Source organism: Euwallacea similis, chromosome 34 (genome assembly GCF_039881205.1).
Source record: "Euwallacea similis isolate ESF13 chromosome 34, ESF131.1, whole genome shotgun sequence".
Classification (NCBI taxonomy): domain Eukaryota; kingdom Metazoa; phylum Arthropoda; class Insecta; order Coleoptera; family Curculionidae; genus Euwallacea; species Euwallacea similis.
Window position 1 is genome coordinate 1275566 of NC_089642.1, and position 25724 is coordinate 1301289.

At 34.9% G+C, this 25724-nt stretch overlaps 3 protein-coding genes and 1 long non-coding RNA gene across 4 annotated transcripts in view; 3 read left to right on the forward strand and 1 right to left on the reverse strand.

The window, feature by feature from the left end:
- LOC136418354 (uncharacterized) overlaps window positions 1-17156 on the forward strand; it is a 212240-nt gene extending 195084 nt beyond the window's left edge. Inside the window, exon 3 of the long non-coding RNA XR_010752906.1 lies at window positions 17142-17156. This is a non-coding gene — a long non-coding RNA (uncharacterized lncRNA). The remainder of the gene's footprint in view (window positions 1-17141) is intronic.
- LOC136418340 (coiled-coil domain-containing protein 142) lies at window positions 34-25724 on the reverse strand. Its single transcript, XM_066404375.1, has 10 exons — window positions 25336-25724; window positions 25046-25278; window positions 24725-24991; window positions 23382-23605; window positions 12751-12936; window positions 12285-12557; window positions 11065-11318; window positions 10485-10638; window positions 9979-10308; window positions 34-232 (listed from the first exon to the last, which is right to left on the reverse strand). The coding sequence occupies exons 1-10, from the start codon at window positions 25534-25536 to the stop codon at window positions 105-107; spliced, it is 2250 nt and encodes a 749-aa protein (XP_066260472.1). The 5' UTR covers window positions 25537-25724; the 3' UTR covers window positions 34-104.
- On the forward strand, window positions 523-1717 carry LOC136418369 (histone-lysine N-methyltransferase SETMAR-like). Its single transcript, XM_066404413.1, has one exon. The coding sequence runs from the start codon at window positions 704-706 to the stop codon at window positions 1715-1717; it is 1014 nt and encodes a 337-aa protein (XP_066260510.1). The 5' UTR covers window positions 523-703.
- LOC136418299 (tigger transposable element-derived protein 4-like) lies at window positions 16260-16955 on the forward strand. Its single transcript, XM_066404335.1, has one exon. The coding sequence runs from the start codon at window positions 16260-16262 to the stop codon at window positions 16953-16955; it is 696 nt and encodes a 231-aa protein (XP_066260432.1).

The following is a 25724-nucleotide window of genomic DNA, read 5'->3' on the forward strand; positions in this document are numbered from 1 at the left end:
GAAGAATCAAGAAAATAATTAAAAAAAACGGATATATTCGCAAAGACCGTAACTACATTGTGTAATATTCGTTTTGTACTTTACACTTGTATATGATTATATTTTCAGCAACACAGGGGACTAAATAGAGATTTTCTTCTCGCCGCCCTCAATTCCAGCCATTGTTCTTGATTGGGAACATACATTTCAGCTGGCATTTGCTGATGGTGGTTGGTATCTTCTTCCATTTCTCCTTAAAAAAATTAATTAAATTATTTACTTAGGTCTTAAATTAATTGACGAATTGCGAGAAAAATAATAGTATATTATATGACCAGCAGGTGGAGAAATTTCGCTGAGGAAATAATATTTATTACGAGTACAATACTATACCTTATCCACGGCTAAATATCTGCACTTTTACCAAATTAACTAGAAATACCACTTAAATAATTGAAAAAAGTTCTGTGGCAGCCTCTGTGCGGATAGAACGTGTACCGGAAATTAAAGAATTCGGGCAGACTTCGTCGTTATATTAGGTCGTGTAGTATGAAATGAGTAGATTCTCGAAATGCCACATTCAACTGCGAATAACTTCACTCTAAATCTATATTTGGACTTGACTTTTTTATGTGGAAAAGGCACATTCTTCCTCTTTCGATCAGAGTTTTAAGTGTTAAAAGTTATTGAAAACTTTTATTTAAAAAAAAAATTTTGTGCAGCCATGCAAAATAGTGAAATTCGTGTTTTAATGAAATATGAGTTCCACCGTGGAACCACAACAGCTCAGACGGCTCGCAATATTAATGATGTGTTTGGTACTAAAGTCACTTCACAGCAAACAGTATCTCGTTGGTTCATGAAATTTCGTTCTGGCAATTTTGACCTAACAAATGAACCACGTGGACGACCTGAAACTCAAGTGGATAACGATTATCTGAAAGTGGAAGCGAATCCACGTCAAAGTGCAAGCGAATTATCGTTAATATTCAGTGTAACCAAAAAAACAATATTGACTCATTTGGCTGAAATTGGTAAGGTGAAAAAGCTGGACAAGTGGGTACCGCATGAGTTGAGCGACATACAGAAAGAACGACGTCTCGAAGCTTGTGTTTCTTTGTTGTGCCGGTATAATAACGATCCATTTTTGAATCGGATTGTTACTTGTGATGAGAAATGGATCCTATATGACAATACCAGACGTTCGTCGCAGTTGTTGGATCAAGATGAACCACCAAAACATTGTGCGAAAAAAAATCTTCATCAAAAGAAGCTTATGGTGTCCGTTTGGTGGTCCAACGCAGGTGTCATCCATCACAGCTTCATGAAACCTGGTGAATCGATTACGGCTGATGTCTACTGCCGACAACTGACCGAAATGATGAGGCAACTGACGGTTAAGCAGCCAAGATTAGTCAATCGAAGCGCACCGCTATTGTTGCACGACAACGCTCGGCCACACACCGCACAAGTCACCTTGGCCAAGCTACAGGAGTTGGAATTGGAAACTTTTCGTCATCCACCGTATTCACCCGACTTAGCCCCCACTGATTACCACTTCTTTCAAAATTTGGATAACTTCTTGGTTGGGAAAACATTCAACTCCGACGAGGCTGTCAAAGCTGCCTTCCAAGAGTTTATCGACTCCCGGCCTGCAGGCTTTTACAGCAGGGGAATCAATGAACTTCCGGTTAAATGGCAGAAGTGTATTGATAATGGTGGTGCATATTTTGATTGACAATAAAAACATTTCATATGAAAAAAAAATGACTAAAGTTTCAATTCTACTCATTTCACACTACACGACCTAATATTAATAAATATACCGGGGCCCTTTGTAAAGAAGGATGCACCCCGGCAGTTCGCAAGACTCGGAGTCGGACCGGAACTATCAAGATGGCTTTTAAAAACCAAGGTCAAAGAAAAGGGGCAGGAAGCCTAATTCTGCCCCTTCAACACCTACAACCCCAACCAACCAAACAAAAAGACCAGCATTGGACAGAGCACCCAACAACCCAACTCCAACTACCACAACAACCAAACCAACAACATCAGGAATCCAACAATATCCACATCACAGAAATTTCGCCCACACCATAACCATTTTTACAACCGCCGCAACTACAAGAGTGGAATTCGCCATAAAATGGGAAGAACTCAATCCGAACAATATGGACATTATAATTAAACAAGAAAACAACTTTCTCATCGAAACGAACGATGATATCAAAGCCATTGAATCCCTCCAGCTATTCATCGATCGGAGAGTGGTATTATCCTTTAAACTACAGCGTAATAGCATTACTACAGCAACGCAGAAGTACAGCTCTGAACGCCGAATATCACCGTCGTACTCAGCTGTAGCAACAGGGGTAGACTTGGATATAACAGATGAAATGTTCCTAAAACATCTGGAAAAACTGCCCCTCCACATCAGATTCTGCAAGAGAATTATTTCACGACAGACAGGGATACCTACGCTCATGATGAGATTAATAACAGGAGACCTAGCGACATACGAAAAGCTAATGAACGACCGTTCCGTGTACTTCTTGGGTAGGGTATTCGGAATAGTGGAGAGTAAACCACCAGCGCCTATTCCAGCACCATGTGGCAGATGCAACCTTTTTGATCACCGGACGGAAGATTGCAAGACACCAATTAAATGCAGCAAGTGCCAAGGACCACACCCTACATCTAAATGCGAATCGCCTCTGCCCGAGAAGTGCACTGCATGCAACTCAGAGAGCCATGCCGCGTGGAGCATGAGATGCCCAAAAAAACCCACGGCTCCGATCGATGGTATTCCTAACGTTAAAATCAAGTGCCTTAACAAGAGAACGGCCGAGGTGTCAAAAACCATTACGGAAGGAAGTAGAATTCACATGCTTATAACAACACACGATCACATATTAAATAAATACAAACATCAACTTAACAAATCAAACAATAATAATAGAGAAGAACTAATTAAAAAAATGCGTAAACAATTTATAGAGGATTTCAGCATTGACACCTCGGTTGTTTTCTTCGGAAATCATATATATATTCTAATGATAGATATGCTCCTGCCTGACAGGAGTTCCCACACTGAACCCCACCAGGACCAACTAAGACAAACAGTAACAAATGTAGAACATTCACTTTAAAATTACTTTACGCCAATATCAACGGACTGACCCGTAAAAAACAGCTGACTTTCAACTACATAGAACGAAATGACATAGACTGCTGCATGTTTGTAGAAACCAAAACCAAAATGGGACAAACTCCGACATACAGAGACTGGCAGTACATATGCAAGCACGGCAACACTATTAACAATGCTAGAGGGGGCGCAACGGTCTGGTTGAGACCAAAAGCAAAGCTAATCCTTCCTCCCTAAATAATCCTCTGAACGACTGTCTTCACTTTACAATACCATACCTAGACGACAAATTACATATTTTCCTAGTATACATACATCCTCTCTCAAACATTGAACAAAACATTTTTACTAAGGCATGCCTATACAAATACGCAATCATTATCGGAGACCTTAATCTTAACAGAGACAAAACTAAACAACTTAATACATTTTTGGGAAATTCGGACTTCATAAAACAATATACACCACCGACATTTTTGATGCCAGAGAACCAAGATTCAACACCAGATGTCTTACTTTTCACAAGGAAGGTTAAGAAGGACATAAACAAGGTAAACCTGACCAACGAACTTGGCTCAGACCATTTGGCTATGACCTTTGAAATTGACTTTCGACGCACATATGGAAGGCCCCCGGTAAATCTAAAAGCCCAGGAATTCAATCTAAACAAAACCGACACAGACAAGGTGAAACAACGCATACATGAATATATCCTGACGCAGCCGCAGCCAATCTCCCTTGAAAACATCCAACTACAACTGACATCGGCAATAGAGGAATTCTCTCCTCGGCAGAAAAACAGTTTCTATAAACATACCTTACCTACATTCATACTGAGACTTATTAAACACAAAAAGGAACTACTCAGACTGTATATGCGAACAAAAGACGACGAATTAAAAAGAACATTAAATAACCTTAACAGAAAGGTAAAAACGCTAATAACTCAATACAGACAGGAAAAATGGTTAGAGGCATGCCAAGAAATCGAACAAAGTAAAGGGAAAACATACTGGCTACAAATAAAAAAACTATCACGCTACAAGAGAACAAATGCGATTGGCATAATAAACGAGGACGGAACAGAACGGTACACGGACAAAGATAAAACTGACGCATTTGCCAGATACTTCCAGAAGGCCTTCTACAACTCTACAAATCCAAAATTTAACGAACAGAACAGGATCAAGTTGAATGACTGGCACTATAACTATTTTAACAACACATCAAATCGTAAATACGAGTTAATTACAGAAACTGAATACGACGAAGCACTAATTCACATTAAGAACATAGCACCTGGAAAGGACAGAATTAAAAGTAAAACTCTGAAAAGCCTGTCACCAGAAACACATGAAGTCTTACGAAACAAAATGAACAACTGCATCATATATAACACAATCCTGGATGTATGGAAAAACGGAATAATAATACCTATTCCAAAAAACGGACTGGACAACACACAAACTCAGAACTACAGACCAATTACACTGCTCCCGGTACCAAGTAAGGTTTTTGAACACATAATAAAAAATAGACTTCAAAAACTAATTCGGAAACATATACCAACGTATCAGTTCGGCTTTAGACAAAATCACTCAACCATACACCCACTCTTTGTCTTGACTAGCTGTTGGGAAAATCCCCAACATCTTCACCTAATAATAAATTTCTTTCTCTGCCAACGTAAACCCTTCTTAATCACCCTTAAGGGCAGTGTTTACATTATCGAAATGCATACACATTCCACACTCTTCCCACGCTCATAACTCTTCTCACCCATCATTTTTCTCACACCTTCATGGCACCGTATTGATAAGCAATCCTTTCCCCTGCACTAATAATTCACACTAATTGGTATGACTATGAGGTGGTAAAAATATGGATAAGTTAAGGTTCATATTCGGTGGGAAAATTAAGTTTCTGAGTCAGTCTCATATAGTCTCTCACACAACACACAACGCCTCTTCAACACCTCTCCAACTTTCTTTATATACTCCTACAACCTCAGTAGGACTTCAATACGGCTCTCAATTAAAGCACAACATTTGCCCTGTCCCAAAAAACTCCCGATCGTCAAAGGTTCTTGATAATCGGTGGTCGCTTGGGGTTTTCTAGTTTACCCTAATTTTACACTTCGTTATGACCTTGTCATCGGTGCAATAGTGTTGGACAGTTAGTAAAATAAAAAATAAGTGTTTTGTCATCAAGTGTGTTTGTTCTACATTGGTTCAGCGCCAATTAAGCTGTGGTCCTTCGAATAACAATAAGATCCAAACAAAAGAGATACAGTTCACCTCGGCACTGCCAACCAACTGTGCCCCCCTTGTGTCTGGGGTGAGACAGCAAGCGAATCGCAAACTTGCCCCGATCACTAGCAACATACAAACGACACATCTAAACGGCGGGAGGACCGCTGGCTTGTTCGTGGACATCAATAGAGCCTTTGACAGCGTCTGGCACAAGGGACTACTATACAAACTATACGAACTTGAAGCACCACAATACTTACTTCACATCATCAAAAATCTATTTGATGTTGGATACCCGTCCAAATCATCTGTTATGCCTCATCTCAAACGAAGCGATAACCAATATACATAAATCGCTCAACTTGAGGGATGTTCTGGTTTGACCGTGAGAACCATTAGGTAAAAATATTCTCGAGTACTCTTAACACACCGTGACTCTGTCGCCACTCACCAGTCCTTATCAGTAGTCTGGCCCTTCGCAGAGTCACATGTGTTAAGACGTTAATTGCAAAAACCTTTTAAGGTCTGTTTTTTCTCATTCAATCTAAAAATCCTAAGTTCGTGGGAACCTACCAAATCTGTGTTCTGATTGGTCAACTAGAACAAAATGGGCCGAAACCAAATTCTGCTCGTTTTCCCTGCGTCCTTTTTTTGTCAGATTGAGAGTGGAACTCTACGCATAAACAAAGATCCGACCTTCCTCCAAATTGATACTTGAGATTCTAACGCACCTAGTTCAGTAATAGTTATCACAGATTCTTAAATATAGACTTGTTGACGTTACGGTAGTGTTTTGTCTCGACCATCGTCCTGATTTGACGTGGCGGTACCCACGTACAAAAGAATACCTGGTGTCAGAAGCTTTTCCCTTAAGACTCCAACATTGAAAACAGACAGCTGGAAGTACGAATAGACAACACCCTTTCCTTCCCGTTTTCCCCAGAACAAGGTCTCTCTCAAGGGTCGCCTCTTTCACCCCTGTTGTATAACGTATTCTGCCATGACATATACAACCGCGCACTACAGGACAAGAAACAGATAAACCACACAGCATACACACTACAATATGCCGACGATACCGCACTTGTGGTGCACAACAGAACTACTGGGAGGGCAGTGGAGAGGCTGCAGATTCTGATGGACGATACAATGACATGGTTTTATAAATGGAGACTAACACCAAACGCCACTAAAAACCAACTTTTACTCTCAAACCACCAAATTAAAAGCAACTCCCCAAAAATAATGACGGACGGACACACAATTGAGCCAACAAACCACGTGAAATACCTAGGAATTACAATAGACAAGAAAATAAAATTCACTCAACAGGTACGAAACACGAGAAGGGACATCATTAAACGGACAAAACATTTTCGATCACTTACGTATAAAGGCAAAGGCATCAGCACAAGAACAGCAACTAAAATATATAAAGCCATATGCAGACCATTACTAGACTACGGACATGTACTAATGGCAAATGCAACAGAAAAAACAAAGAAATACATACAAACGACGGAACAGATTGCACTAAGACTAATTACAAAGATAAGACACCCCCAAAACCCTTTACACAATCCTTCCAACAATTTACTCTACGAACGCACATACATGACGAGAATAACTGAAAGACTTCTGCAACTACAGGCAAAATGGAAAAACAATCAGCACAACAGGACTATTCTGACTCCACTATGCCTAACTAGACTCACTAAACAGTCCCGCTTCCTATTCCCCTCAAACACCCTATTAGAACACTTCCTGCAGTAAATAAAATAATTTTTTTTCCTCTTCTTCTTATTGGCATTGTCTAGAATTAAGATTAATTTTGTTAAAGGGCAGAAAGATCCTGTCGAGGTCGATAGCCCGTTTCCTTGAGAAGTAAAGATTATTTATATATACAGTCTGTCCCAGATAAGGATGAACAGCATGGGGATCTCGGAAACGGTAATAGATACAAAATGGTTTAAATTGGAAAAAAGTTGGGCAATTTAAAGCAAATTAATAATCTGTTTTTATATCGGCGAAATTCCGAATGGTTACGAAGATATCCGGAAAAAAACGAATTTGGCGGTTTTCGTTTTTTGCATATAACTCTTATACGGTTATAGTTAGAGGAATAAAAGTTTTACATTATTAAAACACTTTTTTGAGAACTGTTTAGCAGTGTTGCCAGTTTTCTTATTACATCCTTACTTTCGGAGAAAAATGAGTAAACTTTTGATTTTCATATGGGCGTGATATCAATTATTTATATTTTCAAAATCGTCATAAAATTCTCTTTTCAGCCATGTATTACATTTAATATTTTTCTCAGAAACTCTATGAGTTATAGCCATTACAGCATTTTTTGATAAGTCGGCCATGATTTTGACTTATAGTAATGGTACACATTAAATAAATGAATGCTGTGGAAACGTCAAAATTATTTAAAAGTATAAATATATTACTGGTATCAGCCTAAAATTAAAAAAATAATTGTTTCAAATTATGTATTTAATAACAACAATGCAGCTAAACTTGGATCGAATCGAAATCTCAAATTATAACAAATGGTCAAATAAACCACCATTATTTTCCAGGCATAGGTATGCTCTTTTCACAGTCGAATGCACACCACATATTAAACCCAAAGCGATGTTGGTGTCTTGATGATTTTTTTAATCGTGGATTCTGTTGTGACCAATAATGAGTATTGTGTCGGTTAAAAATTTCATTGTTGGTTACCATGCTTTCATCTGTCCAAATTATTTTAGAAGGAAAATTTATATCATCTTCACATTTTCTTGTATACCATTCGCAAAAACTTCTACGCCTCACTTCATCACCTTGTACAAGAGCATGGTAAACTTTAAATTTATAAGGACGAAAACTGTTCTTTCTTAAAACACGATGGGCCGTTGACTTAGCAACACCAGTACGCATCTCAATATACCTACATGATGTTTCGGGAGTTTCTATAACAGATTGTAAAACAACATATTGTATATCTTCGGTCAACTTCTTTTTGCGAGCATTTACAGGTTGTTTAAACAAAACATATTTTTTCAAATTAGACATCAGTCTTCTAAATATGGATTTTCCGGGTTGCTTTCTTTCCGGGAACTGATTAAAATACATATGTTCAGTATCTACACAATTTCTATGACATAATATGTAGCACGACAACATGTCAAATTTCTCTTCATTAGAAAAGCAATTTTGAGCCATTATTATGCACACGTCAAACAAATTTAAGATTTTGCAACTTTTAAATAATTTTGACGTTTCCACAGCATTCATTTATTTAATGTGTACCATTACTATAAGTCAAAATCATGGCCGACTTATCAAAAAATACTTTAATGGCTATAACTCATAGAGTTTCTGAGAAAAATATTAAATGTAATACATGGCTGAAAAGGGAATTTTATGACGATTTTGAAAATATAAATAATTGATATCACGCCCATATGAAAATCAAAAGTTTACTCATTTTTCTCCGAAAGTAAGGATGTAATAAAAAAATTGGCAACACTGCTAAACAGTTCTCAAAAAAGTGCTTTAATAATGTAAAACTTTTATTCCTCTAACTATAACCGTATAAAAGTTATTTGCAAAAAACGAAAACCGCCAAATTCGTTTTTTCCGGATATCTTCGTAACTATTCGGAATTTCGCCGATATAAAAACAGATTATTAATTTGCTTTAAATTGCCCAACTTTTTCCCAATTTAAACCATTTTGTATCCATTACCGTTTCCGAGATCCCCATGTTGTTCATCCTTATCTGGGACAGACTGTATATATATGTATATATATATATATATATATATATATATAATTGAAAAAATAAGGGAATGGTTTTGAAAGTGACTGCAATTTTTTAAATATAAGGTCATTATAATAGCGGTCCGATAAGTCGCTACGCAACATTACAATTTCAACTACTGTCATTTTCGATTTTTCGACCTGTGGAGTTTAAGTATCACTCGCTTTATGATGGTTAGATTTTATCGTTCAAAATCGATTTCTTAACTTTACTCTGAAACTACCTCGCGACCATTGAACATCCGAGTAAATGAGGGACTACTAGCTAAGTAATAATAATGTAAAAAAATATTATTTAAAAAGGTAATTTTTCTTCTGGAAATGCGCGTTTAGGGAAATCCCCTATTAAATTATTGTTTCGTAACCGAGTAAATAGAGCACTTAACATGTAGTATCTTTTGGAGCTATTGTGATGTGACGGTAAATGTTTATTAACTCTATTTTGGCAAATATAGAGCACTAGGCAAATTCCAAATTAAAATCTTGAATATATGGTGAAAGATGTCTCTCAGAAACTGTGACGTAATTTAACGCTTTGTAGTCACCACAAGGACACCAAGCATCATTTGACTTCGAAATTGGAACAAGAAACCACATTTAATTTCTGAAGAAATTTTCCTACTTTCAGGACTAACATTGCTAATAACGTCAGATCATGGGCGAAAGCATATTATAGAGATAATTAAGTTTAGAGTTCTTAACGTTTCCCTATGGCTTAAGAGGTGCCAATTTGAGCGAGGGCTTATTTGACAATTACGGCATAATAGTACATATATTGATCACTTACCATTATTATAAAGGGTGGCAACCATTTTCTTATCCACCATATTAAGTTTCTCACCAGGACATCGCAACAATAACCTGCCAACACCTTCGCATCTACGCAATATTTCATTCTTCACCAACTTCTTCTTCATTCGGTCACTTATAGACGGGCATTCTTCTATCCACATACTTACGTAAGCAAAATCACATAGCAATTGAAAAGCGCCCCAATGTGAGAATTTTATTTTCTGATTGTAAATATGATCCAACCATGATTCACACACCAGGGTTAAAATCATGTTACAAATCGCGTCGTCATCGATAGAGTTTAGGACCGGTAACAACATCTTTTCTGTTTGAGGACAGGAATGTTAATATTAGAATGTTGGATCTTTTTCCACTGGCCGCACCAAGAAAGGTATCCTTAGCCTTATGAGTTAACGAATGATACAGATACCTTTCCTCTCCCCCACCTTTGCGCGGCCCGTGAAAAACGCCATTATAATCATCTAAAAATTAAATTCCTACCAAGATATCGCTTAACATAAGAGCTTGCGGAGTTAGGGACATCCTCACGATTTATCCTCCACAATGATTTTGCTGGAAATATCATTTGAAGGTTAGCCAAGTTTATAATCTTGCATATTGAAGCTAAGCAGCTTATGCATTCTTTAGGGGAATCCTAGAAGAAAAATGCTTTTATTTAAATTTATTAAGTAAGTTTTTGTATTTCAACATAAAAATGAAATTTTTTCCATATTAAAATGTGATAGTAAAACACAATTGAATCGCAATACTGGATCATTTAAACTCGACCCCAATTTTATGGAAAATCAGTTAGGTGTAGCAAAAAACTTTTTTGAATTAAAGAAATAAAAAGTTCCGTTTTCACCAGGGATCGAATGTGATAATTATAAGAAAATCTCAAGTAGGCGTTGGGAGAGCTGCGGGGCATGTCGCAGATAAATTCATTTCTCATCTGTTGTCAATGTCAGATGTTTGATGGTAGGTCGTATTAAGTGGCTTTATCCACGTCCTACGTACACGGCTGTTCGCCTACTGCGAGATTTTTTTAAATGATCACCTGTTATACTAAACATTGGCCAACCTTAAGTTGCTGTATGTTTTCTTTAACTTCAGACACAAGTTTAGATCTCATAAGCGCGCATACTTCAACATGAACTTCCATCCCTCCTTTTTCAATTGCAACAGTATGATCAGCTAAACGAAGATTACTTAACTGTGTCAAGCAATTGGTAATTTGGGAATGAGTTATGGCGAAGACATCCTTAACATTCCAAGAGCCAGCTATTTTTCGGCATTCGCTTATAGCCCATAACCTTGTAGTATGAAGAGTATGATCTGCAATCATAAACTGATATAAAATTAAACTCTCAATTACAAATATGGGATTTTCCTTTTAATACAATATGTAATTTTCAATTTTTTGCACTAGTGTTCCCAATGGCTATTGTTGTGAAACAATAGCAATTGCTCCACAGAAAACTAGTTTGAAAATAATGTACTTATTCCTCTCTGACAATAATATGTTTGAAGCTTTGCCGGGTGTTTCTGCAAAGTGCCTACCACCCCTATTATTTGCCAAATTTATCAAATAAAATTAATTTTCTTTTCCTGTAAGCAAAATTTGACATTTTTAACTTGTGTGACAGTTATTTATGATTTCCGTTCAACCGAATTTAATCTGTATATTTATTATGCTGATTCGGTATAGTGATTTCATAATTTACTATGTGGACGATTTTTACGAACAAATCTCCAACGGTGTCGTAAATTAGACGCATGCGCAGTTACTTAGAGTATTTTTGGACGATGCAGCTACCTTATTTTTATTTTACTCTCATATATCTGATATCACAGCAGCGGATGCACTTCATGGATATCTATTGGTAACTAACATTCATTCTTGAGGCACAAACAGGACTATTGGGTAGTTGCATTTAGTGATCAAAGTTTCCCGAAGGTATTCGCGCTGCAACACAAACGTATGACATTGATAACCCTTGAAACGTATTTGACAACAGAAACGTCATAACCATACAAATTAACCTTCAATTAGTGGTTGACATATTAGAGCATGCGCATTTCAAAAATATCACACTCCAAACAAATATACAAACACACTGGTCTAAATGGGCACTGCCCAGTATTCGAGCGAAGTATCTGCAGGAAAGAATTAAATTAAATTAAGTTTGAACCGAAACAATTAAATTAAGTTTGTAACTACAACTTTGCTTCGATATAAAATTGTCCAGTTTTATCCTAAGATAAAACTGGACATAAAGAATGTTTCGATCAAATACTTACCGAGTCTATGAAGCACAGGAATTTGCTCAACTAACGGCAACTCATTTAACGGGGCACCAGTAGTCCAGTCAGACGTAACTTCGTACAAATTACAAAGTGCAACTAACTCCTGTATAACATTGCAAAATAGCTTCCCAGTTTCTTGATTTCCCGTTTTTTTCGCAGCTACTAGCGCCTGTCGGAAACATTGATCCCAAAGGGTGTAAGTTATGTGAACACCCAGAGCATCTGCCAGGTTGAGTAAAGCCGCGAGGATTACTGGTGGAACCTCGGCTAAGATCAATGATATTTGATTCGAAATATGTGCAACAAAAGTTTGATAAATTAACTTGAACTAATATCTTTTACAATTTTCAAAAAGGGCTTTTTCCATTTCGTTTTTCTATACCTACAACTTTATCCCCATTTAACCCAATCTGTAGGAATTGCTGTTACGGAATCTTCCACGCTAGACAATGGGTCTTACCTGATGGAGCAAAATTATTTATCCATTCTCTGAGGTGTTGACTTGACCTTGGCGGCCTTGAAGATAAAGGGCTGGATGCCCACCATAAAATCACATGCTCTAAATAATTTCCAACTTCCGTCCATAAAATTTGCTCGTAATAGTCTAGTACTTTTTGGGTTATTTTTGAATCTATTTTAGATTTACCTAGGGAACACAAAAAACTTAAATTTTCAGTTTTAATTCACATTTATGCTCCAAAGCCTGTTAGCACAAGTGTAATTTAAACTTGGCTCAGAGAAGTCCGATATTTATATAGAGTGTTCATTTGAAAACTTACCACCCCAATAATTTCAGAACGAAAAAAGATTCTGAAATGAGGTTTGGAGGTACCTCAAAGGTTCTAAGGGGGAACATTTTTGCCAGCAGCAACGTTAATATTACGCATACTCCTTCACCCCCAGCCATCCCAACTTCACAGTCTTAAATGGCACAATCGATATGTACCTCATTAAAGGGCATTTAAAATGCATTATTTTGATGTAAATATTTCTAATATTGATAAAGTTCTTTTTGAGAACCTTACAAAAAAAACGAATTGCAACATTGTAATTAAACTTTTTAATATGAAAATCAATATCTTTTGACTAGATACTAAATATTAAATACTCTTAAAAAGCTTTGTTCCAAAAACAAATTTAACGTATTAAATGTTCAAATACTCCCCCATTATTTTCTAAACACAAATATAATCTTCTTTCGACCTGTTCTCGGACTTTCCTGAAATTTTCTCTTGTAATCTTGCGATGTTCTTCAGTTATTCGATTTTTTTTTAAATATTTAAAAAAATTTTAAAATATAAATGAAATTGATATTTTTGATTAAATTATATTTGTAACTTAAACAATGAACACACCGCGACTCTACTAATGGACATCAACAAAGCTTTTGACAGTGTTTGGCATGCAGGACTGCTCTACAAACTTTATCTATTGGGCATCCCTAAATATTTGATTCTACTAATTAAAAACATGCTTTCGAACAGAACACTGCAAGTACGACTCAATGACGCTATGTCATTCTCCTTTACACCGGAACAGGGCCTTCCCCAAGGCTCACCTCTATCACCACTACTCTATAACATATATTGCCATGACATATACAACTATATACACGATGACAATAACAAAAACCACATTGACAAGACCTCATACATCCTTCAATATGCAGACGACACAGCACTTATATGTCACGCTAAGACTGCTAAAAAAGCAACAGAACAACTGCAGAAACTGACAAACCGGACGATGGACTGGTTCTACAAATGGAGGCTAACTCCTAATGCCACAAAGAACCAGCTACTAATAACTAATCACAGACTCAAACCGGACTCACCAACAATAACTTGTGACGGACACAGAACGCCACCAAAGCCACAAGTGAAGTATTTGGGAATTATACTAGACAGCAAGCTCAATTTCAAAAAACAAACAGACAAAACTAAATCTGAAATCATCAAAAGGGCTAAATACTTCAGGTCCCTGACTTACAAGAACTCCGGCATATCCACGAAAACAGCGACAAAAATATACAAAGCAATATGCAGACCACTTCTGGACTACGGGAACATAATCCTGGCCAACGCTTCGGAAAAGACTAAAAAAAAAATTCAGACAACCGAACAGACAGCACTTAGGACAATAACTAGAATAAGGCATCCCCAAAACCCCCTACATAACCCGTCAAACGAACTACTCTACCGACGCTGCAACATGACAAGGATTAGAGAAAGACATGAAAACATAACAAAATAATTCAAAGACAAACAAACAAACTGGAACATACTAAAAAGTCTTTGTTTAACAAGACAAAATAGACAGTCACGATATAAAACCCCCACCAAGACGCTACTTGAGTACTACAAGGACCTTTGACACTCCTTCCCCAATAAATGCTATTGTATTATACTGTATATATTATTATAATATACTCTGTGTCAACATGGAAAATAATGGAAACATGTAACAGGCAGAAAGGCCGAAAAGGCCGATAGCCTATTTCCCAGGAAATAAAGTATTTATTATTATTATAATAATTATATTTGTAATTTTATTATTATTTATATTAAAAATATATATTTTTTATTTATATTTTATTTATAAATTATAATAATGTAAAAATAAATAAAATATAAATTTCACTTATATATATACAGTCAAACTTCAATAAGTCGAACTTTGATAACTCGAATCAAATTCACTGGATTTAGCACCAATGTTGTAAATTATGTATAATTTTTACTCGATAACTCGAACTTCTATTACTCGAATATCTTGATAAGTCAAACGTAATATTTGGCGCCAGCTTCGATAAATCGAATTTTCCAGGGGAATCCCCTAATTGCCTGTCTTTCAGCCGTTCCCATCGATTCCTTCTTACGCGCTTCAGTTAAGTTAATGAGCCGAACTTGCATGCTTGTTAACGTTCTTTGTTACAAAATAGGAAATATTTTCTTGTTTTATAGTACTGGCAAACTTTTATTTTTATTAAACTTTTATTACTTTTATTAAAATGTCAACGAAACGCGTTTTAAAAACTTTATCTATTGATGAGAAATTTAGACTCATAAAAGAGGTGGAAAGTGGCTCACGAAAGAAAGATGTAGCTGCCAAGTATGAGGTTCCGGCAAGTACAGTGTCTATCATTTTAAAAAATAAGCAAGCAATTATTACCGCGTTCGAAAGTGGTGTAAGTAGCAGTTCCAAGAGGCTTAAAAAACCTACGTACGAGGATGTGGACAAAGCAGTTTTAGAATGGTTTAAATCGGCAAGAATGCAGAACTTACCTATATCCGGGGGGTTAATTAAAGAAAAAGCTTTGGAATTTAGTCGAAAATTAGGACAACCCAATTTCAAGGCAAGCACGGGGTGGTTGGATAATTGGAAACGAAGGTATTTTGCATCCATTCATATAAATTACATAGTGCTTAAAATTTTTTTTTTCTTTTTTAAGGTGTGACATTTGTCATAAGAAGGCTTGTGGAGAGAGCAATGATGTGAGTGACGAGGACTGTACGAAATGGAAACGTGATGTTTTGCCACATTTATTGGAAGGTTATCAACCACAAGATGTATTTAACGCAGATAAGACTGGCTTATTTTTTAAATGGCTCCCAAATAACATCCTAACTTTTAAAAATCAAAAGTGTCATGGAGGAAAACACAATAAACAGAGAGTTACATTGATGATTGCCACAAACATGGATGGATCAGAAAAATTGAAATTGCTCTTGATAGGAAAAAGTAATCAACCTCGCTCTTTTCGAGGTGTAAAATGATTACCTGTTGAGTATCAAGCAAACTCAAAGGCGTGGATGACAGGAGCAATTTTTGAAGAGTGGTTGTTAAATTTGGACAACCAATTTGGAAACATGAAAAGAAAAATAATTCTTTTTATCGATAACTGTCCAGCCCATCCTAGACATTCAACAAAGGTTAAAATTTATCAAACTTGCTTTTTTTCCGCCTAATATGACATCAAAATTGCAACTCCTTGATCAAGGTATCATACAAAATGTGAAGTGTCATTATCGACGCAGAATTTTGAGAAAAACAATCAAATGTTTGGAAGAGAATAAAACAATTAATATAACATTAATGGACTGCGTTGATGAGGTGAACAGTGCTTGGAATACCGATGTCAGGCCCGAGACCATTTCAAATTGTTTCAAAAAAGCGGGATTTGGTCAATACTCCGAGTGGGAAAATGAAGATGAAATTCCTTTGATTTTCATTAGTGAACGATTGAAAGAAAGAAGAGAAGAAGAAATTCAGTTGCAAATGGAATATGAAGCTTGGAAAAATCTTAAAGGTAAAGAAGGTGTTACCTTTAATGATTATGTCAACGTCGACGATGATATTGTTACTTCGGAGTTTCCCACAAATGAAGACATTATCGAGTTCTGCAGATCCGAATCTGAACCGCCTGACAATAAAGATGACAACGACAGTGATGTAGAGAACACTTTAGAAGATAATCTGCCGCAACCACCCTCAAACACGTTGGTTGCAAATTCGATAAGTGTTTTGCGTTCGTTTTTAAAAACTAACGAACATACAACAAACTCGTTGTATAACGGTTTGAATAACATTGAAGCTTTTTTTGAAAATCAAATTAAGAAACCTTATCGTCAGTCACAAATAACTGAATTTTTTAAATTAACATAAAAACTACCACACTACCACTGGAATAAAACATACAAACATAAATTGTATTTTACTTGATAAGTCGAAGTCTCGATAACTCGAATTTTGTTTGTGGCAAGACGTAATTTGAATTATCGAAGTTCGACTGTATTTTTTTTATATGAAAAAAAAATCGAATAACTGAAGAACGTTGAAAGATTACAAGAGAAACTTTCAGAAAAGTCCGAGAACAGGTCGGAAGAATATTATATGTTCGTTTAGAAAATAATGGGGGAGTATTTAGTATCTAGTCAAAAGATATTGATTTTCATATTAAAAAATTTAATTACAAAGTTGCAATTCGTTTCTTTGTAAATTTCTCGAAAACAACTTTACCAATATTAGAAGTAGTTACATCAAAATAATGCATTTTAAATGTCCTTTAATATGTATGAGGTACATATCAAGGTATTGTGCCATTTAAGACTGTGAAGTTGGAGTGACTGGGGGTGAAGAGGTGGGCGTAATATTAACGCTACTGCTGCCAATAATGTTCCCTTTAAATCGCATTTCAGCATCTTTTTTCGTTCTGAAGTTACTGGAGTGGTAAATTTTCAAATGAACACCCTGTATACATAATTATTTTCATAGGTTTTTTTTATAAAAAATCTACTTTTATGCTGAAACTCGCATCAATAATATTAAACTTTCATAAGTGGCGTAGGCTGTTGTAATATAACTGATGACGTTGGTCTCGTACACCGATATAGTAATACAGGGATAAAACAAATCAGAAGAACAAAAATAAAGGAAAATAAGTTAAGTAAACAAGAAATACACAGAGTGCCCCCGAATATGTGGCCAATCTCTCGGATTCATAGAAAATGCATTAAAATAATATGACAAGTTCCTACAGACCTTTCCCTATGGAGATATAAGCTCTTAAAGGACGCCTTTGGAAATCAGTTTTTCTTGAATAAGTTTTAAACTATTTAGTGTAATTAAATAATTTTTTAGTATGATGGATATCAGATAGGATTTCTTAAAATTATACCATTTAAACATATTTGACTTGTTTAGTTAGCGAGCAAAAACCAGCTTAAAACAAAAATCATCATTTTTTTACATCTTGTATCAATAAAAGCGTCAAAATAACTTTTTTAGATACTCTCTATCTTGAATAAAAAAGCTTTTCTTGCTGGTTATCACAAAAATGAACCGTTTTCGAAAAAAAATTTTTTTTATCGAATATGGTTTGTGTGCTAACGTCACTTAATAATTTACAGTGCTTTATATTTTGCAATAATTTTTACTCTTCTGGTATTATTCATTTATTATTATGGTATTTACGTTCAGTGAATATGCTGATATGCAACAATCTTCAATTCTTCGAGTGAGGGAATGCACAGGATTAGGAATCTATATTGAACCACCATATAAAATTAATTGCTGAAAACCATATTTGGCAAAAATTGTTTTTTTTTCGAAAACGGTTCATTTTTTTTAATCTAAGGTAGAAGCTATCTAAAAAAGTTATTTTGATGCCTTTATTGATACAGGGTGTAGAAAAATTATGATTTTTGAGTTATAATTGGCCCGTTCCTGGTAAACTAAACAAGTGAAATACGTTTAAATGGTATAATTTTAAGGAATCTCCTCTAATATCCATCATACTAAAAAATTTGTTAATTACACTAAGTAATTTCAAACTTATTCAAGAAAGACTGATTTTTAGAGGCGTCGTTTAGGAGTTTGTATCTCCGAAGGGAGAGTTTATAGAAAAAATATTTATAGGGAGTTGTCATATTATTTTGGTGCATTTTCTATGAATCCGAGAGATTGCCCACATATTCTAGGACACTCTGTATTTCTTTTCAACTCGTAAAACAAAAAAAAAAGCAAAACAAAACTGCCTGCCTAATTAAGAACTAGAAAGTAAATAAAAGGAAAAAATTGCCTCTACATTCACAATATTTCTTTGGAATAATTATTATAAAAACTAATTACCTAACTAAGTAATGTTCTTTGTATATTCAAAGCATTCTTCGGAGCAATTACTGCAAATTATGGTTGAATGTTCCAGACAAAGGAACTTATTACATACTTGACAACGTTCAAACAGCTGTGCTTCATCTCTTTTAGATTTCTCATTCGGAAGTTTAAAAATTTTCAGATTTATTTCTTTGATTAAACGAGGTATATGCTTGTCAGCTTGTCTCCTTATCATACGATTTCTAGTTAGACCAATGGAAAGTTGCATCAAAAATATTCTTCTGAGTTGAGCTTTGTCTGCATTTTTGTTAAATTTGTAAATTGCATATGAATTAAATCCGGCAACATTTAGGAGGGCATAAAATACTTCCATAGGCCATTTCTCTGTGTCACGAGCTACAGTATAATTTGAAGATAACTGAGTAACCACATCAACACCAATCTTTGATTTATGGTAGTCTATCCCATCAACCCACCAAAAATCTTTGATTTTTTCATGGGTTGATGAATTTAATCGTCATCGTGCGTGGAAGATATTAGCAAAACGTTTTTCTTAGGTTTTGGAGCATGTCAGATTAAGGTGCAATTTCCTATAAGTGCAAATATGCTTGAGAGAATTTTTCGATTGCGGCCTTCTAAAAACCTTACTGGTCGTTGCCTCTTATTTTTATAAATTGATCCTAAGAACGTTAAATTGTCTTTTTTTAGTAATTTTTTATAACGTTCAATATTGGCGAACTAGCTGGCCATTGTTAGATCCCTACCACTTTCACTATTAGTTGAATCAATTTGCTTGTTCAATAAGAGAATTACTGACGACACAAGGAGAATGTTCAAGTTTTTTGCCAACATAGTCTTGTATATTAACAGTGTATAATATTTTTTCATCTGCTCTTGCTTTCATCTGAATGCATAGATTTTGACACCATATTTTTGGTTTTGAAGGGTCTTCTAGGTCAATTGCGCATCATTGGTAACCTTTTTATTAGTATAGTTTCAAAGTTGATTAAATTAGCAAATACATAGCATTTTTCCCGTTGATTAAGATGGTAAACAGAAAAACAATTGAATGTGGCATTTAAAAAAAAAGAGGAAAATGTTTTTTTAATGGAACACGTTGTATATTTTTTACTCGGACATTCGCAAACCATCAACAGAACAAAAAGGACTATATGCAATATTGACCTAAAATTAAAAATAACTGAATTATCGGCACATTTTTCTTTTAGACTAGTTGTGTATGGCTGCGAAATAAGATTTAATTTCAATATTTTCATTTTATTTTAGTAACAGAAATAATTAAAAAAACCTACATTAAAAGTACATACATATCACCGTTTTGTTCTATGCATTTTCGGGCATTCTTTATTTCACGGTTTTTAGCCATAGAACTGTTCTGTTATCCATGGATCTTATAATGCTTATAATGCTATTTTGAAACTCGGCCAGGTTCGCATATCGTCTTTTATAGATTTCGTTCCTGACATAACCCTAAAAATAAAAGTCTAATGGAGTTAGGTCAGGAGATCTTGGGGGCCAACGTATCGGACCATTTGTTGCAATCCATCTATTTTGGAAAAATTTTTTAAAATAAAATCTGACTTCGTCTCAAATGCTAATGGGGAGGAATTCAATCTTGTTGAAAATATATTCATCACGCGCCTCTAAGTTAACATAATTTAAATATGCTTTTAGTCACTGTGACAACATATCAATGTTTCTCTTCCTTGTTAAAGTGTCTTCATAGAAAATTAGCCCAATTATTTCACTGCTTATCAGACCAAACTACACATTGATACTAAACTATATTTTAGAATTTTTGGAATGAACAATAAACTTTTCTTAGAATAATAGCGCATGTTTTTAGAATTAAACATTTTTCTATTTGGAAAATTAGCATTATCGCTCCATAAAATGCACCTTAAAAAGTTCAAATTTTGCCTACACATATCTACAATCCATTGGCAAAATATTAGACTCTTTTCGAAGTACTAATGTTTGTATATGTTAAAGGGTATAAATTTAATTCTTTATTTAATTCTCCAAATCATACATAACTTTAAACTACTGTTTTTTGCTAAATCTCTGGTTGAATTATTTGTTTACGCTTCGAAATTTGCTAACACATTTACTTCTACTTTTTTATTTAAAATAAATTGTTTTTAGTTCTAGTTTTCACAAAGACTCTTTCATTACTCCTAAATTTTTTGTACAATTTTAGGAAATACCTTCTCTTTTGTTAATTACGTTCAGAATACATTTAGCCATATTTTTCCACTGCTCGGAGACTATTTTTTCTCGATACAACATACGTCTCTAACATGTCGCATTTTTCTAAATGAGTGAACGATGACATTTTGTAATATTAATAACTTAACTAAAATGCAGTTCTTTTAAATAAAAATAATAACTTTAAATTTAAATCAAATTTAATACGTTAATTAATTAACTTGCATTTTTGACATCATATTAACTTATAAGGAGGCATGAAATAAAGTTTTTCTTTTAGATATACACAACCAAATAGTCTAAAAGAAAAATGTACTGATAATTCGTTATTTTCAATTTTAGGCTAATATTGCATATGACCTTTTTTGTTCTATTAATATTTTATGAACGTGATAGTAAAAAATTTACAAGGTGTCCCATTAAAAAAACACATTTTCCTCATATATTCTTAAACGCCACGTTCCATTGTTTTTCTATTTTCACCTTTTTAATCAGCGATAAAAATTCTACTAGTTTGTTAATTTAACTGACTTCGCATCTATAATAATAATAAAGTTACCAGTGGTGCACATTTAACTTAGAACAGGCTGTATACTGCGTAAATATCTCCCTCGAAACGCTCCTAGCTTATCATCTACGGTTGTTGTTCAAGACAGACCAAAGTTTCTTTTGCAGTTCTTATTGACTACAGTGAATGTCGAATATAACAACGGCGAGAGGATCAAGCAAAAAAAACACAAACATTTATTTAAAAAAAAAAAATTTAATAAAAACAAATAAATAATAAAACGTAAGTATGGAGTGTCTCGAAAAATGTGGGGTTGCTTTCGGATACATATACAGGGTGTCAAAATAACATGACAAGTTCCTATAAAAAATGTCTACAGACCCTCCCTACCAAGATATAGGATAGGGAGGAACTGTTGCAAAGAATTATATTTCATTCCGATCAAATAAGAAACAATGCTGGTGTTAAGACTTTGAAGCAAGGAAGGGCCTAAGAATTAGCAAGACCGGAAGAAGGTCGGGGAAGTCGAGGTCGAGTGAGTGCGGTTGGGGTGGTCGGGCGTGACAGAAGAACTAGAGAAACGAATAAAGATAAAAGGTGGTTCTTCACAGCAGTCCTTTTTTTTCATTTTTCATTGGTCCTTCGAACAAGAAACAGCTGGAATTTTGTGGCGGGTGCAACGATCCTCAATTCGTCATGCGCAAAAAATGTATTAGACTACAAGAAGCCTATGTTGAACCCACTTCTGAAATTTTTAATTAAACAGTTAAATTATTAATTCTTCATTTCGATTTCGAAAAGGTTTAATTTAATTAAAAATTAATTTAAATAATAGGTGTTTTTCGGAAAATGGTTCATTTTATCGATGTCAAACAAGAGTACCTTTTTTTTGGTTTAAGTTTCAAGTTATCCAAAAATATTTTTCTTGTGTTTTTATCATATAGGGTGTCAAAAATATGAATATTAATGTGTATAAGCTGATCGGTCCCTGACGAACTCGACCAGTAAAATGAGTTTCAAAGGCACTGTTTTAAGGAACCTTAACTAGTATCTATCATATTAAAAATGATCAAATTATACCAAGTACTTTAAAAGTTATTTAATAAAAACCGATTTTCAGTGACGTCTTTTAGGGGTCTATATCTTGGTAGGGAGGGTCTGTAGAAATTTTTTTTATAAGAACTTGTCATGTTATTTTGACACCCCGTATATGTATCCAAAAGCATGCCCACATTTTCTGGGACACCCTGTATACGTTTTCTACAATAATTGTATTTGGCACATTTTTTTATGTGCTGGTTGGTAAACTTAACAACACTTTCACAAACAGTGGAGTTCAAAATGTTTTCCAAATTTCTACAGGGTGATACAAATTTCGAATGGGAAATTTTGGACTAGGCAATTGGGTAATTATGTTTTTGGATTTAGCTTTATAAGAGCGTAAATTAGTTGATGGACAGTGTTTATTTTACGAGGCAGTTAAATTTTTTCCTGTATAAATTAATAAGGGTTGATTACTTTTTCTGAGATTCTTGATTTGTTGCGACGCATCCAGTTATCTAACGTGCGGCTACGAAATTAACTCTATTTAACTGTGTTACTGATTTCACACATCGTACGCCACTTACGGAGTATTAAGGAACTTCTTATGTGTACCTACTATGTCGTACCTTAATCAGGCTTAGGTAAGCTAAGCTTAAATCATGCAGGTGCAACTGGGCCTAAACAATTTTACGCACCGTTTGTAGTTTCTCCAAGCGCTCGTAGATCTTTACCTAACATCATAGGCGCCACCTTTTGAGTTTGCTTTAAAATTATAATTACATTTGATTCCTCTTCAGATATCATTTTCTCCAAGCTCATAAAACTTCCGACGTGATCAGTTGTTACTAACGACGTGTCCTCGTTTTTATCGTTTCGCCTGCTAAGATCTGCAGGCGGAGATAGATGTCTAGTGAGAGCCCTAATTCAAAATAATGATTTTTTTTTCTGTTGTGTCAGGTGTTATTGTATCAAGAATAGTAAAGTGTACCAGGCGATCAAATGAGAATGACTCTCGGCTATATAAGACATATCAAATTGGACCCTCACCATTAGAATTTCAGAAACTAAAAGATGCGAAGAAGTTTAAATGGGGGCAAAATGACGTAATTTAGCTTTTCACCAAATGCCGTTTTCACAATTTAAATTTAGTACTTTTGAAGATATTTAGAAGAAACTAAAAATTGGAGATTTCGTTTTTAGTTTTTTAGCGTTATTTGGCAAGAAAGCTCAAATTAAAAAAAAAAGAAAACACACATTATCACTTTTTCTCAGTTACACGATAATGCTTTCCGATGTACCATCTGACATTTCGTCTTTCGGCTGCCATCATCAACTTTATTTTTTCCTATAGGCGCCACATTAGATTTTTCGACACAAAAATAGTCGTATGGCAAATCTGAAAACGTCATCTTATAACTAAGAAAAAGTGGTAATGATAATGCGCTTGTGATTTTAGGTTTCTTTATCAAATAACGCTAAAAACATAGAATCTTAAATTTTTAGTGCTACGCAGATATCTTTGGAAGTACTGGGAAAATTCAAATTTTGAAAACGACATTTGGTCAAGCGTTAAATTATTCAATTTTACTCCTATTTAAACTTCTTCATATCTCTTCTAGTTTCCGAGATCCCAATGGTGAGGGTCGAATTTGAAATGCCCTATATTCTTGAAACACTTTAGATTAACGCTTTGGGAAAAAGTCTCCAAAAGCAGTAATCTTGACTATAAGGCGATACGATTTTCATTAATCACAGAGCGTGTTTTTCTAGCCATCTTCCTTCAAGGCATGGAAAGTGTTAAAATCCAACGTTCAGTCCTACTACTTTACAATGTACTCACTGCGCAAGCGTACTTTTCTACCTATCTTCCTTTTGGCTATGAAAATTGTCAAAGTCCAATTTTCATGGCTTACTACTCTACAATTTATTTACTGCGCAAGCGTGATTTCTCTACTTATCTTCTTTTTGGTTATGAAAAGTGTCAAAATCCAGTCTTCGTGGTCTACTACTCTACAAAGCTCTTACTGCGCATACTCACATATAGATTTCGACGCTTGAATTGTCAGAACTATTATCCTCTTCTAAGATTTCATGCATCTTATATGCTTCTAATAAGCAGTCTATTAAGTTATGGCAACAATATTCCGTTCTTTGATTTGAAAGAATTTGCAAAAATCTGGTAACGGAAAATTTTCTTAACGCAAATCTTAAATACGGGCACGTATTGTTGCATACGCTATTTGAATTATCTGATAAGCTGAATGTTGCATCTAAGGTCAGTAAATTGTTGTAAGAATTAGAGAGTCTGAAATGAATTTACCGATAATTCAGCAATTGAAACACATTCTCTGTAGTTTACCGCAAAGTAAAAGTGAGAAAAGCATCTCCGAACAGTAGAAAGTGACAACTAATGTCGCAAATAAAAGATTGGAGAATATAACATAATTGAAGTTTGACCTTTCGTAATAGTTCCTTAAAAACATTAAATTTTTTTAACAGTAAAGGATGAGACTTCGACAGTAATATTTCCTGGAAATTTAACGTAAACGAGACCAGCACTTGTTCAAGAGCAAGACAAATTTTTTCGAGGTCCTACAAATATTAAATGATTATTAATTTAGACTTAAACAGATTTTATGTAATACCTACCTCGAGCATGACGGAATCATTTATTACCGAACCGTCAGAATTCGCACTCTTTGCCATTTCTATTGTACCTGCCACCTTTAGTATGTTACTAATTAGGGTGAAACAGGTCACCCTTAAGGCTCTACATTTACTAAAGGCATCTTCATGTTCGGCAATGGAAGAAGGGAACCACTTCGCAAGAGCAAGCAAATTGCCGGACATAAATAACAAAATTTATAAAATTCGCAACTAAGCCTTCAACACACGTTTACGACATTCATCAGAAAATAAAACTATTATTTGAATATTGTACGTTGCTCTGGGTGAGTTTGATCAATACTTCATGAATCAAATGTGTCGGAATGGCATAAGGGATTCCAAGGAAGAATATCAGCGAATTAATAGGTAGA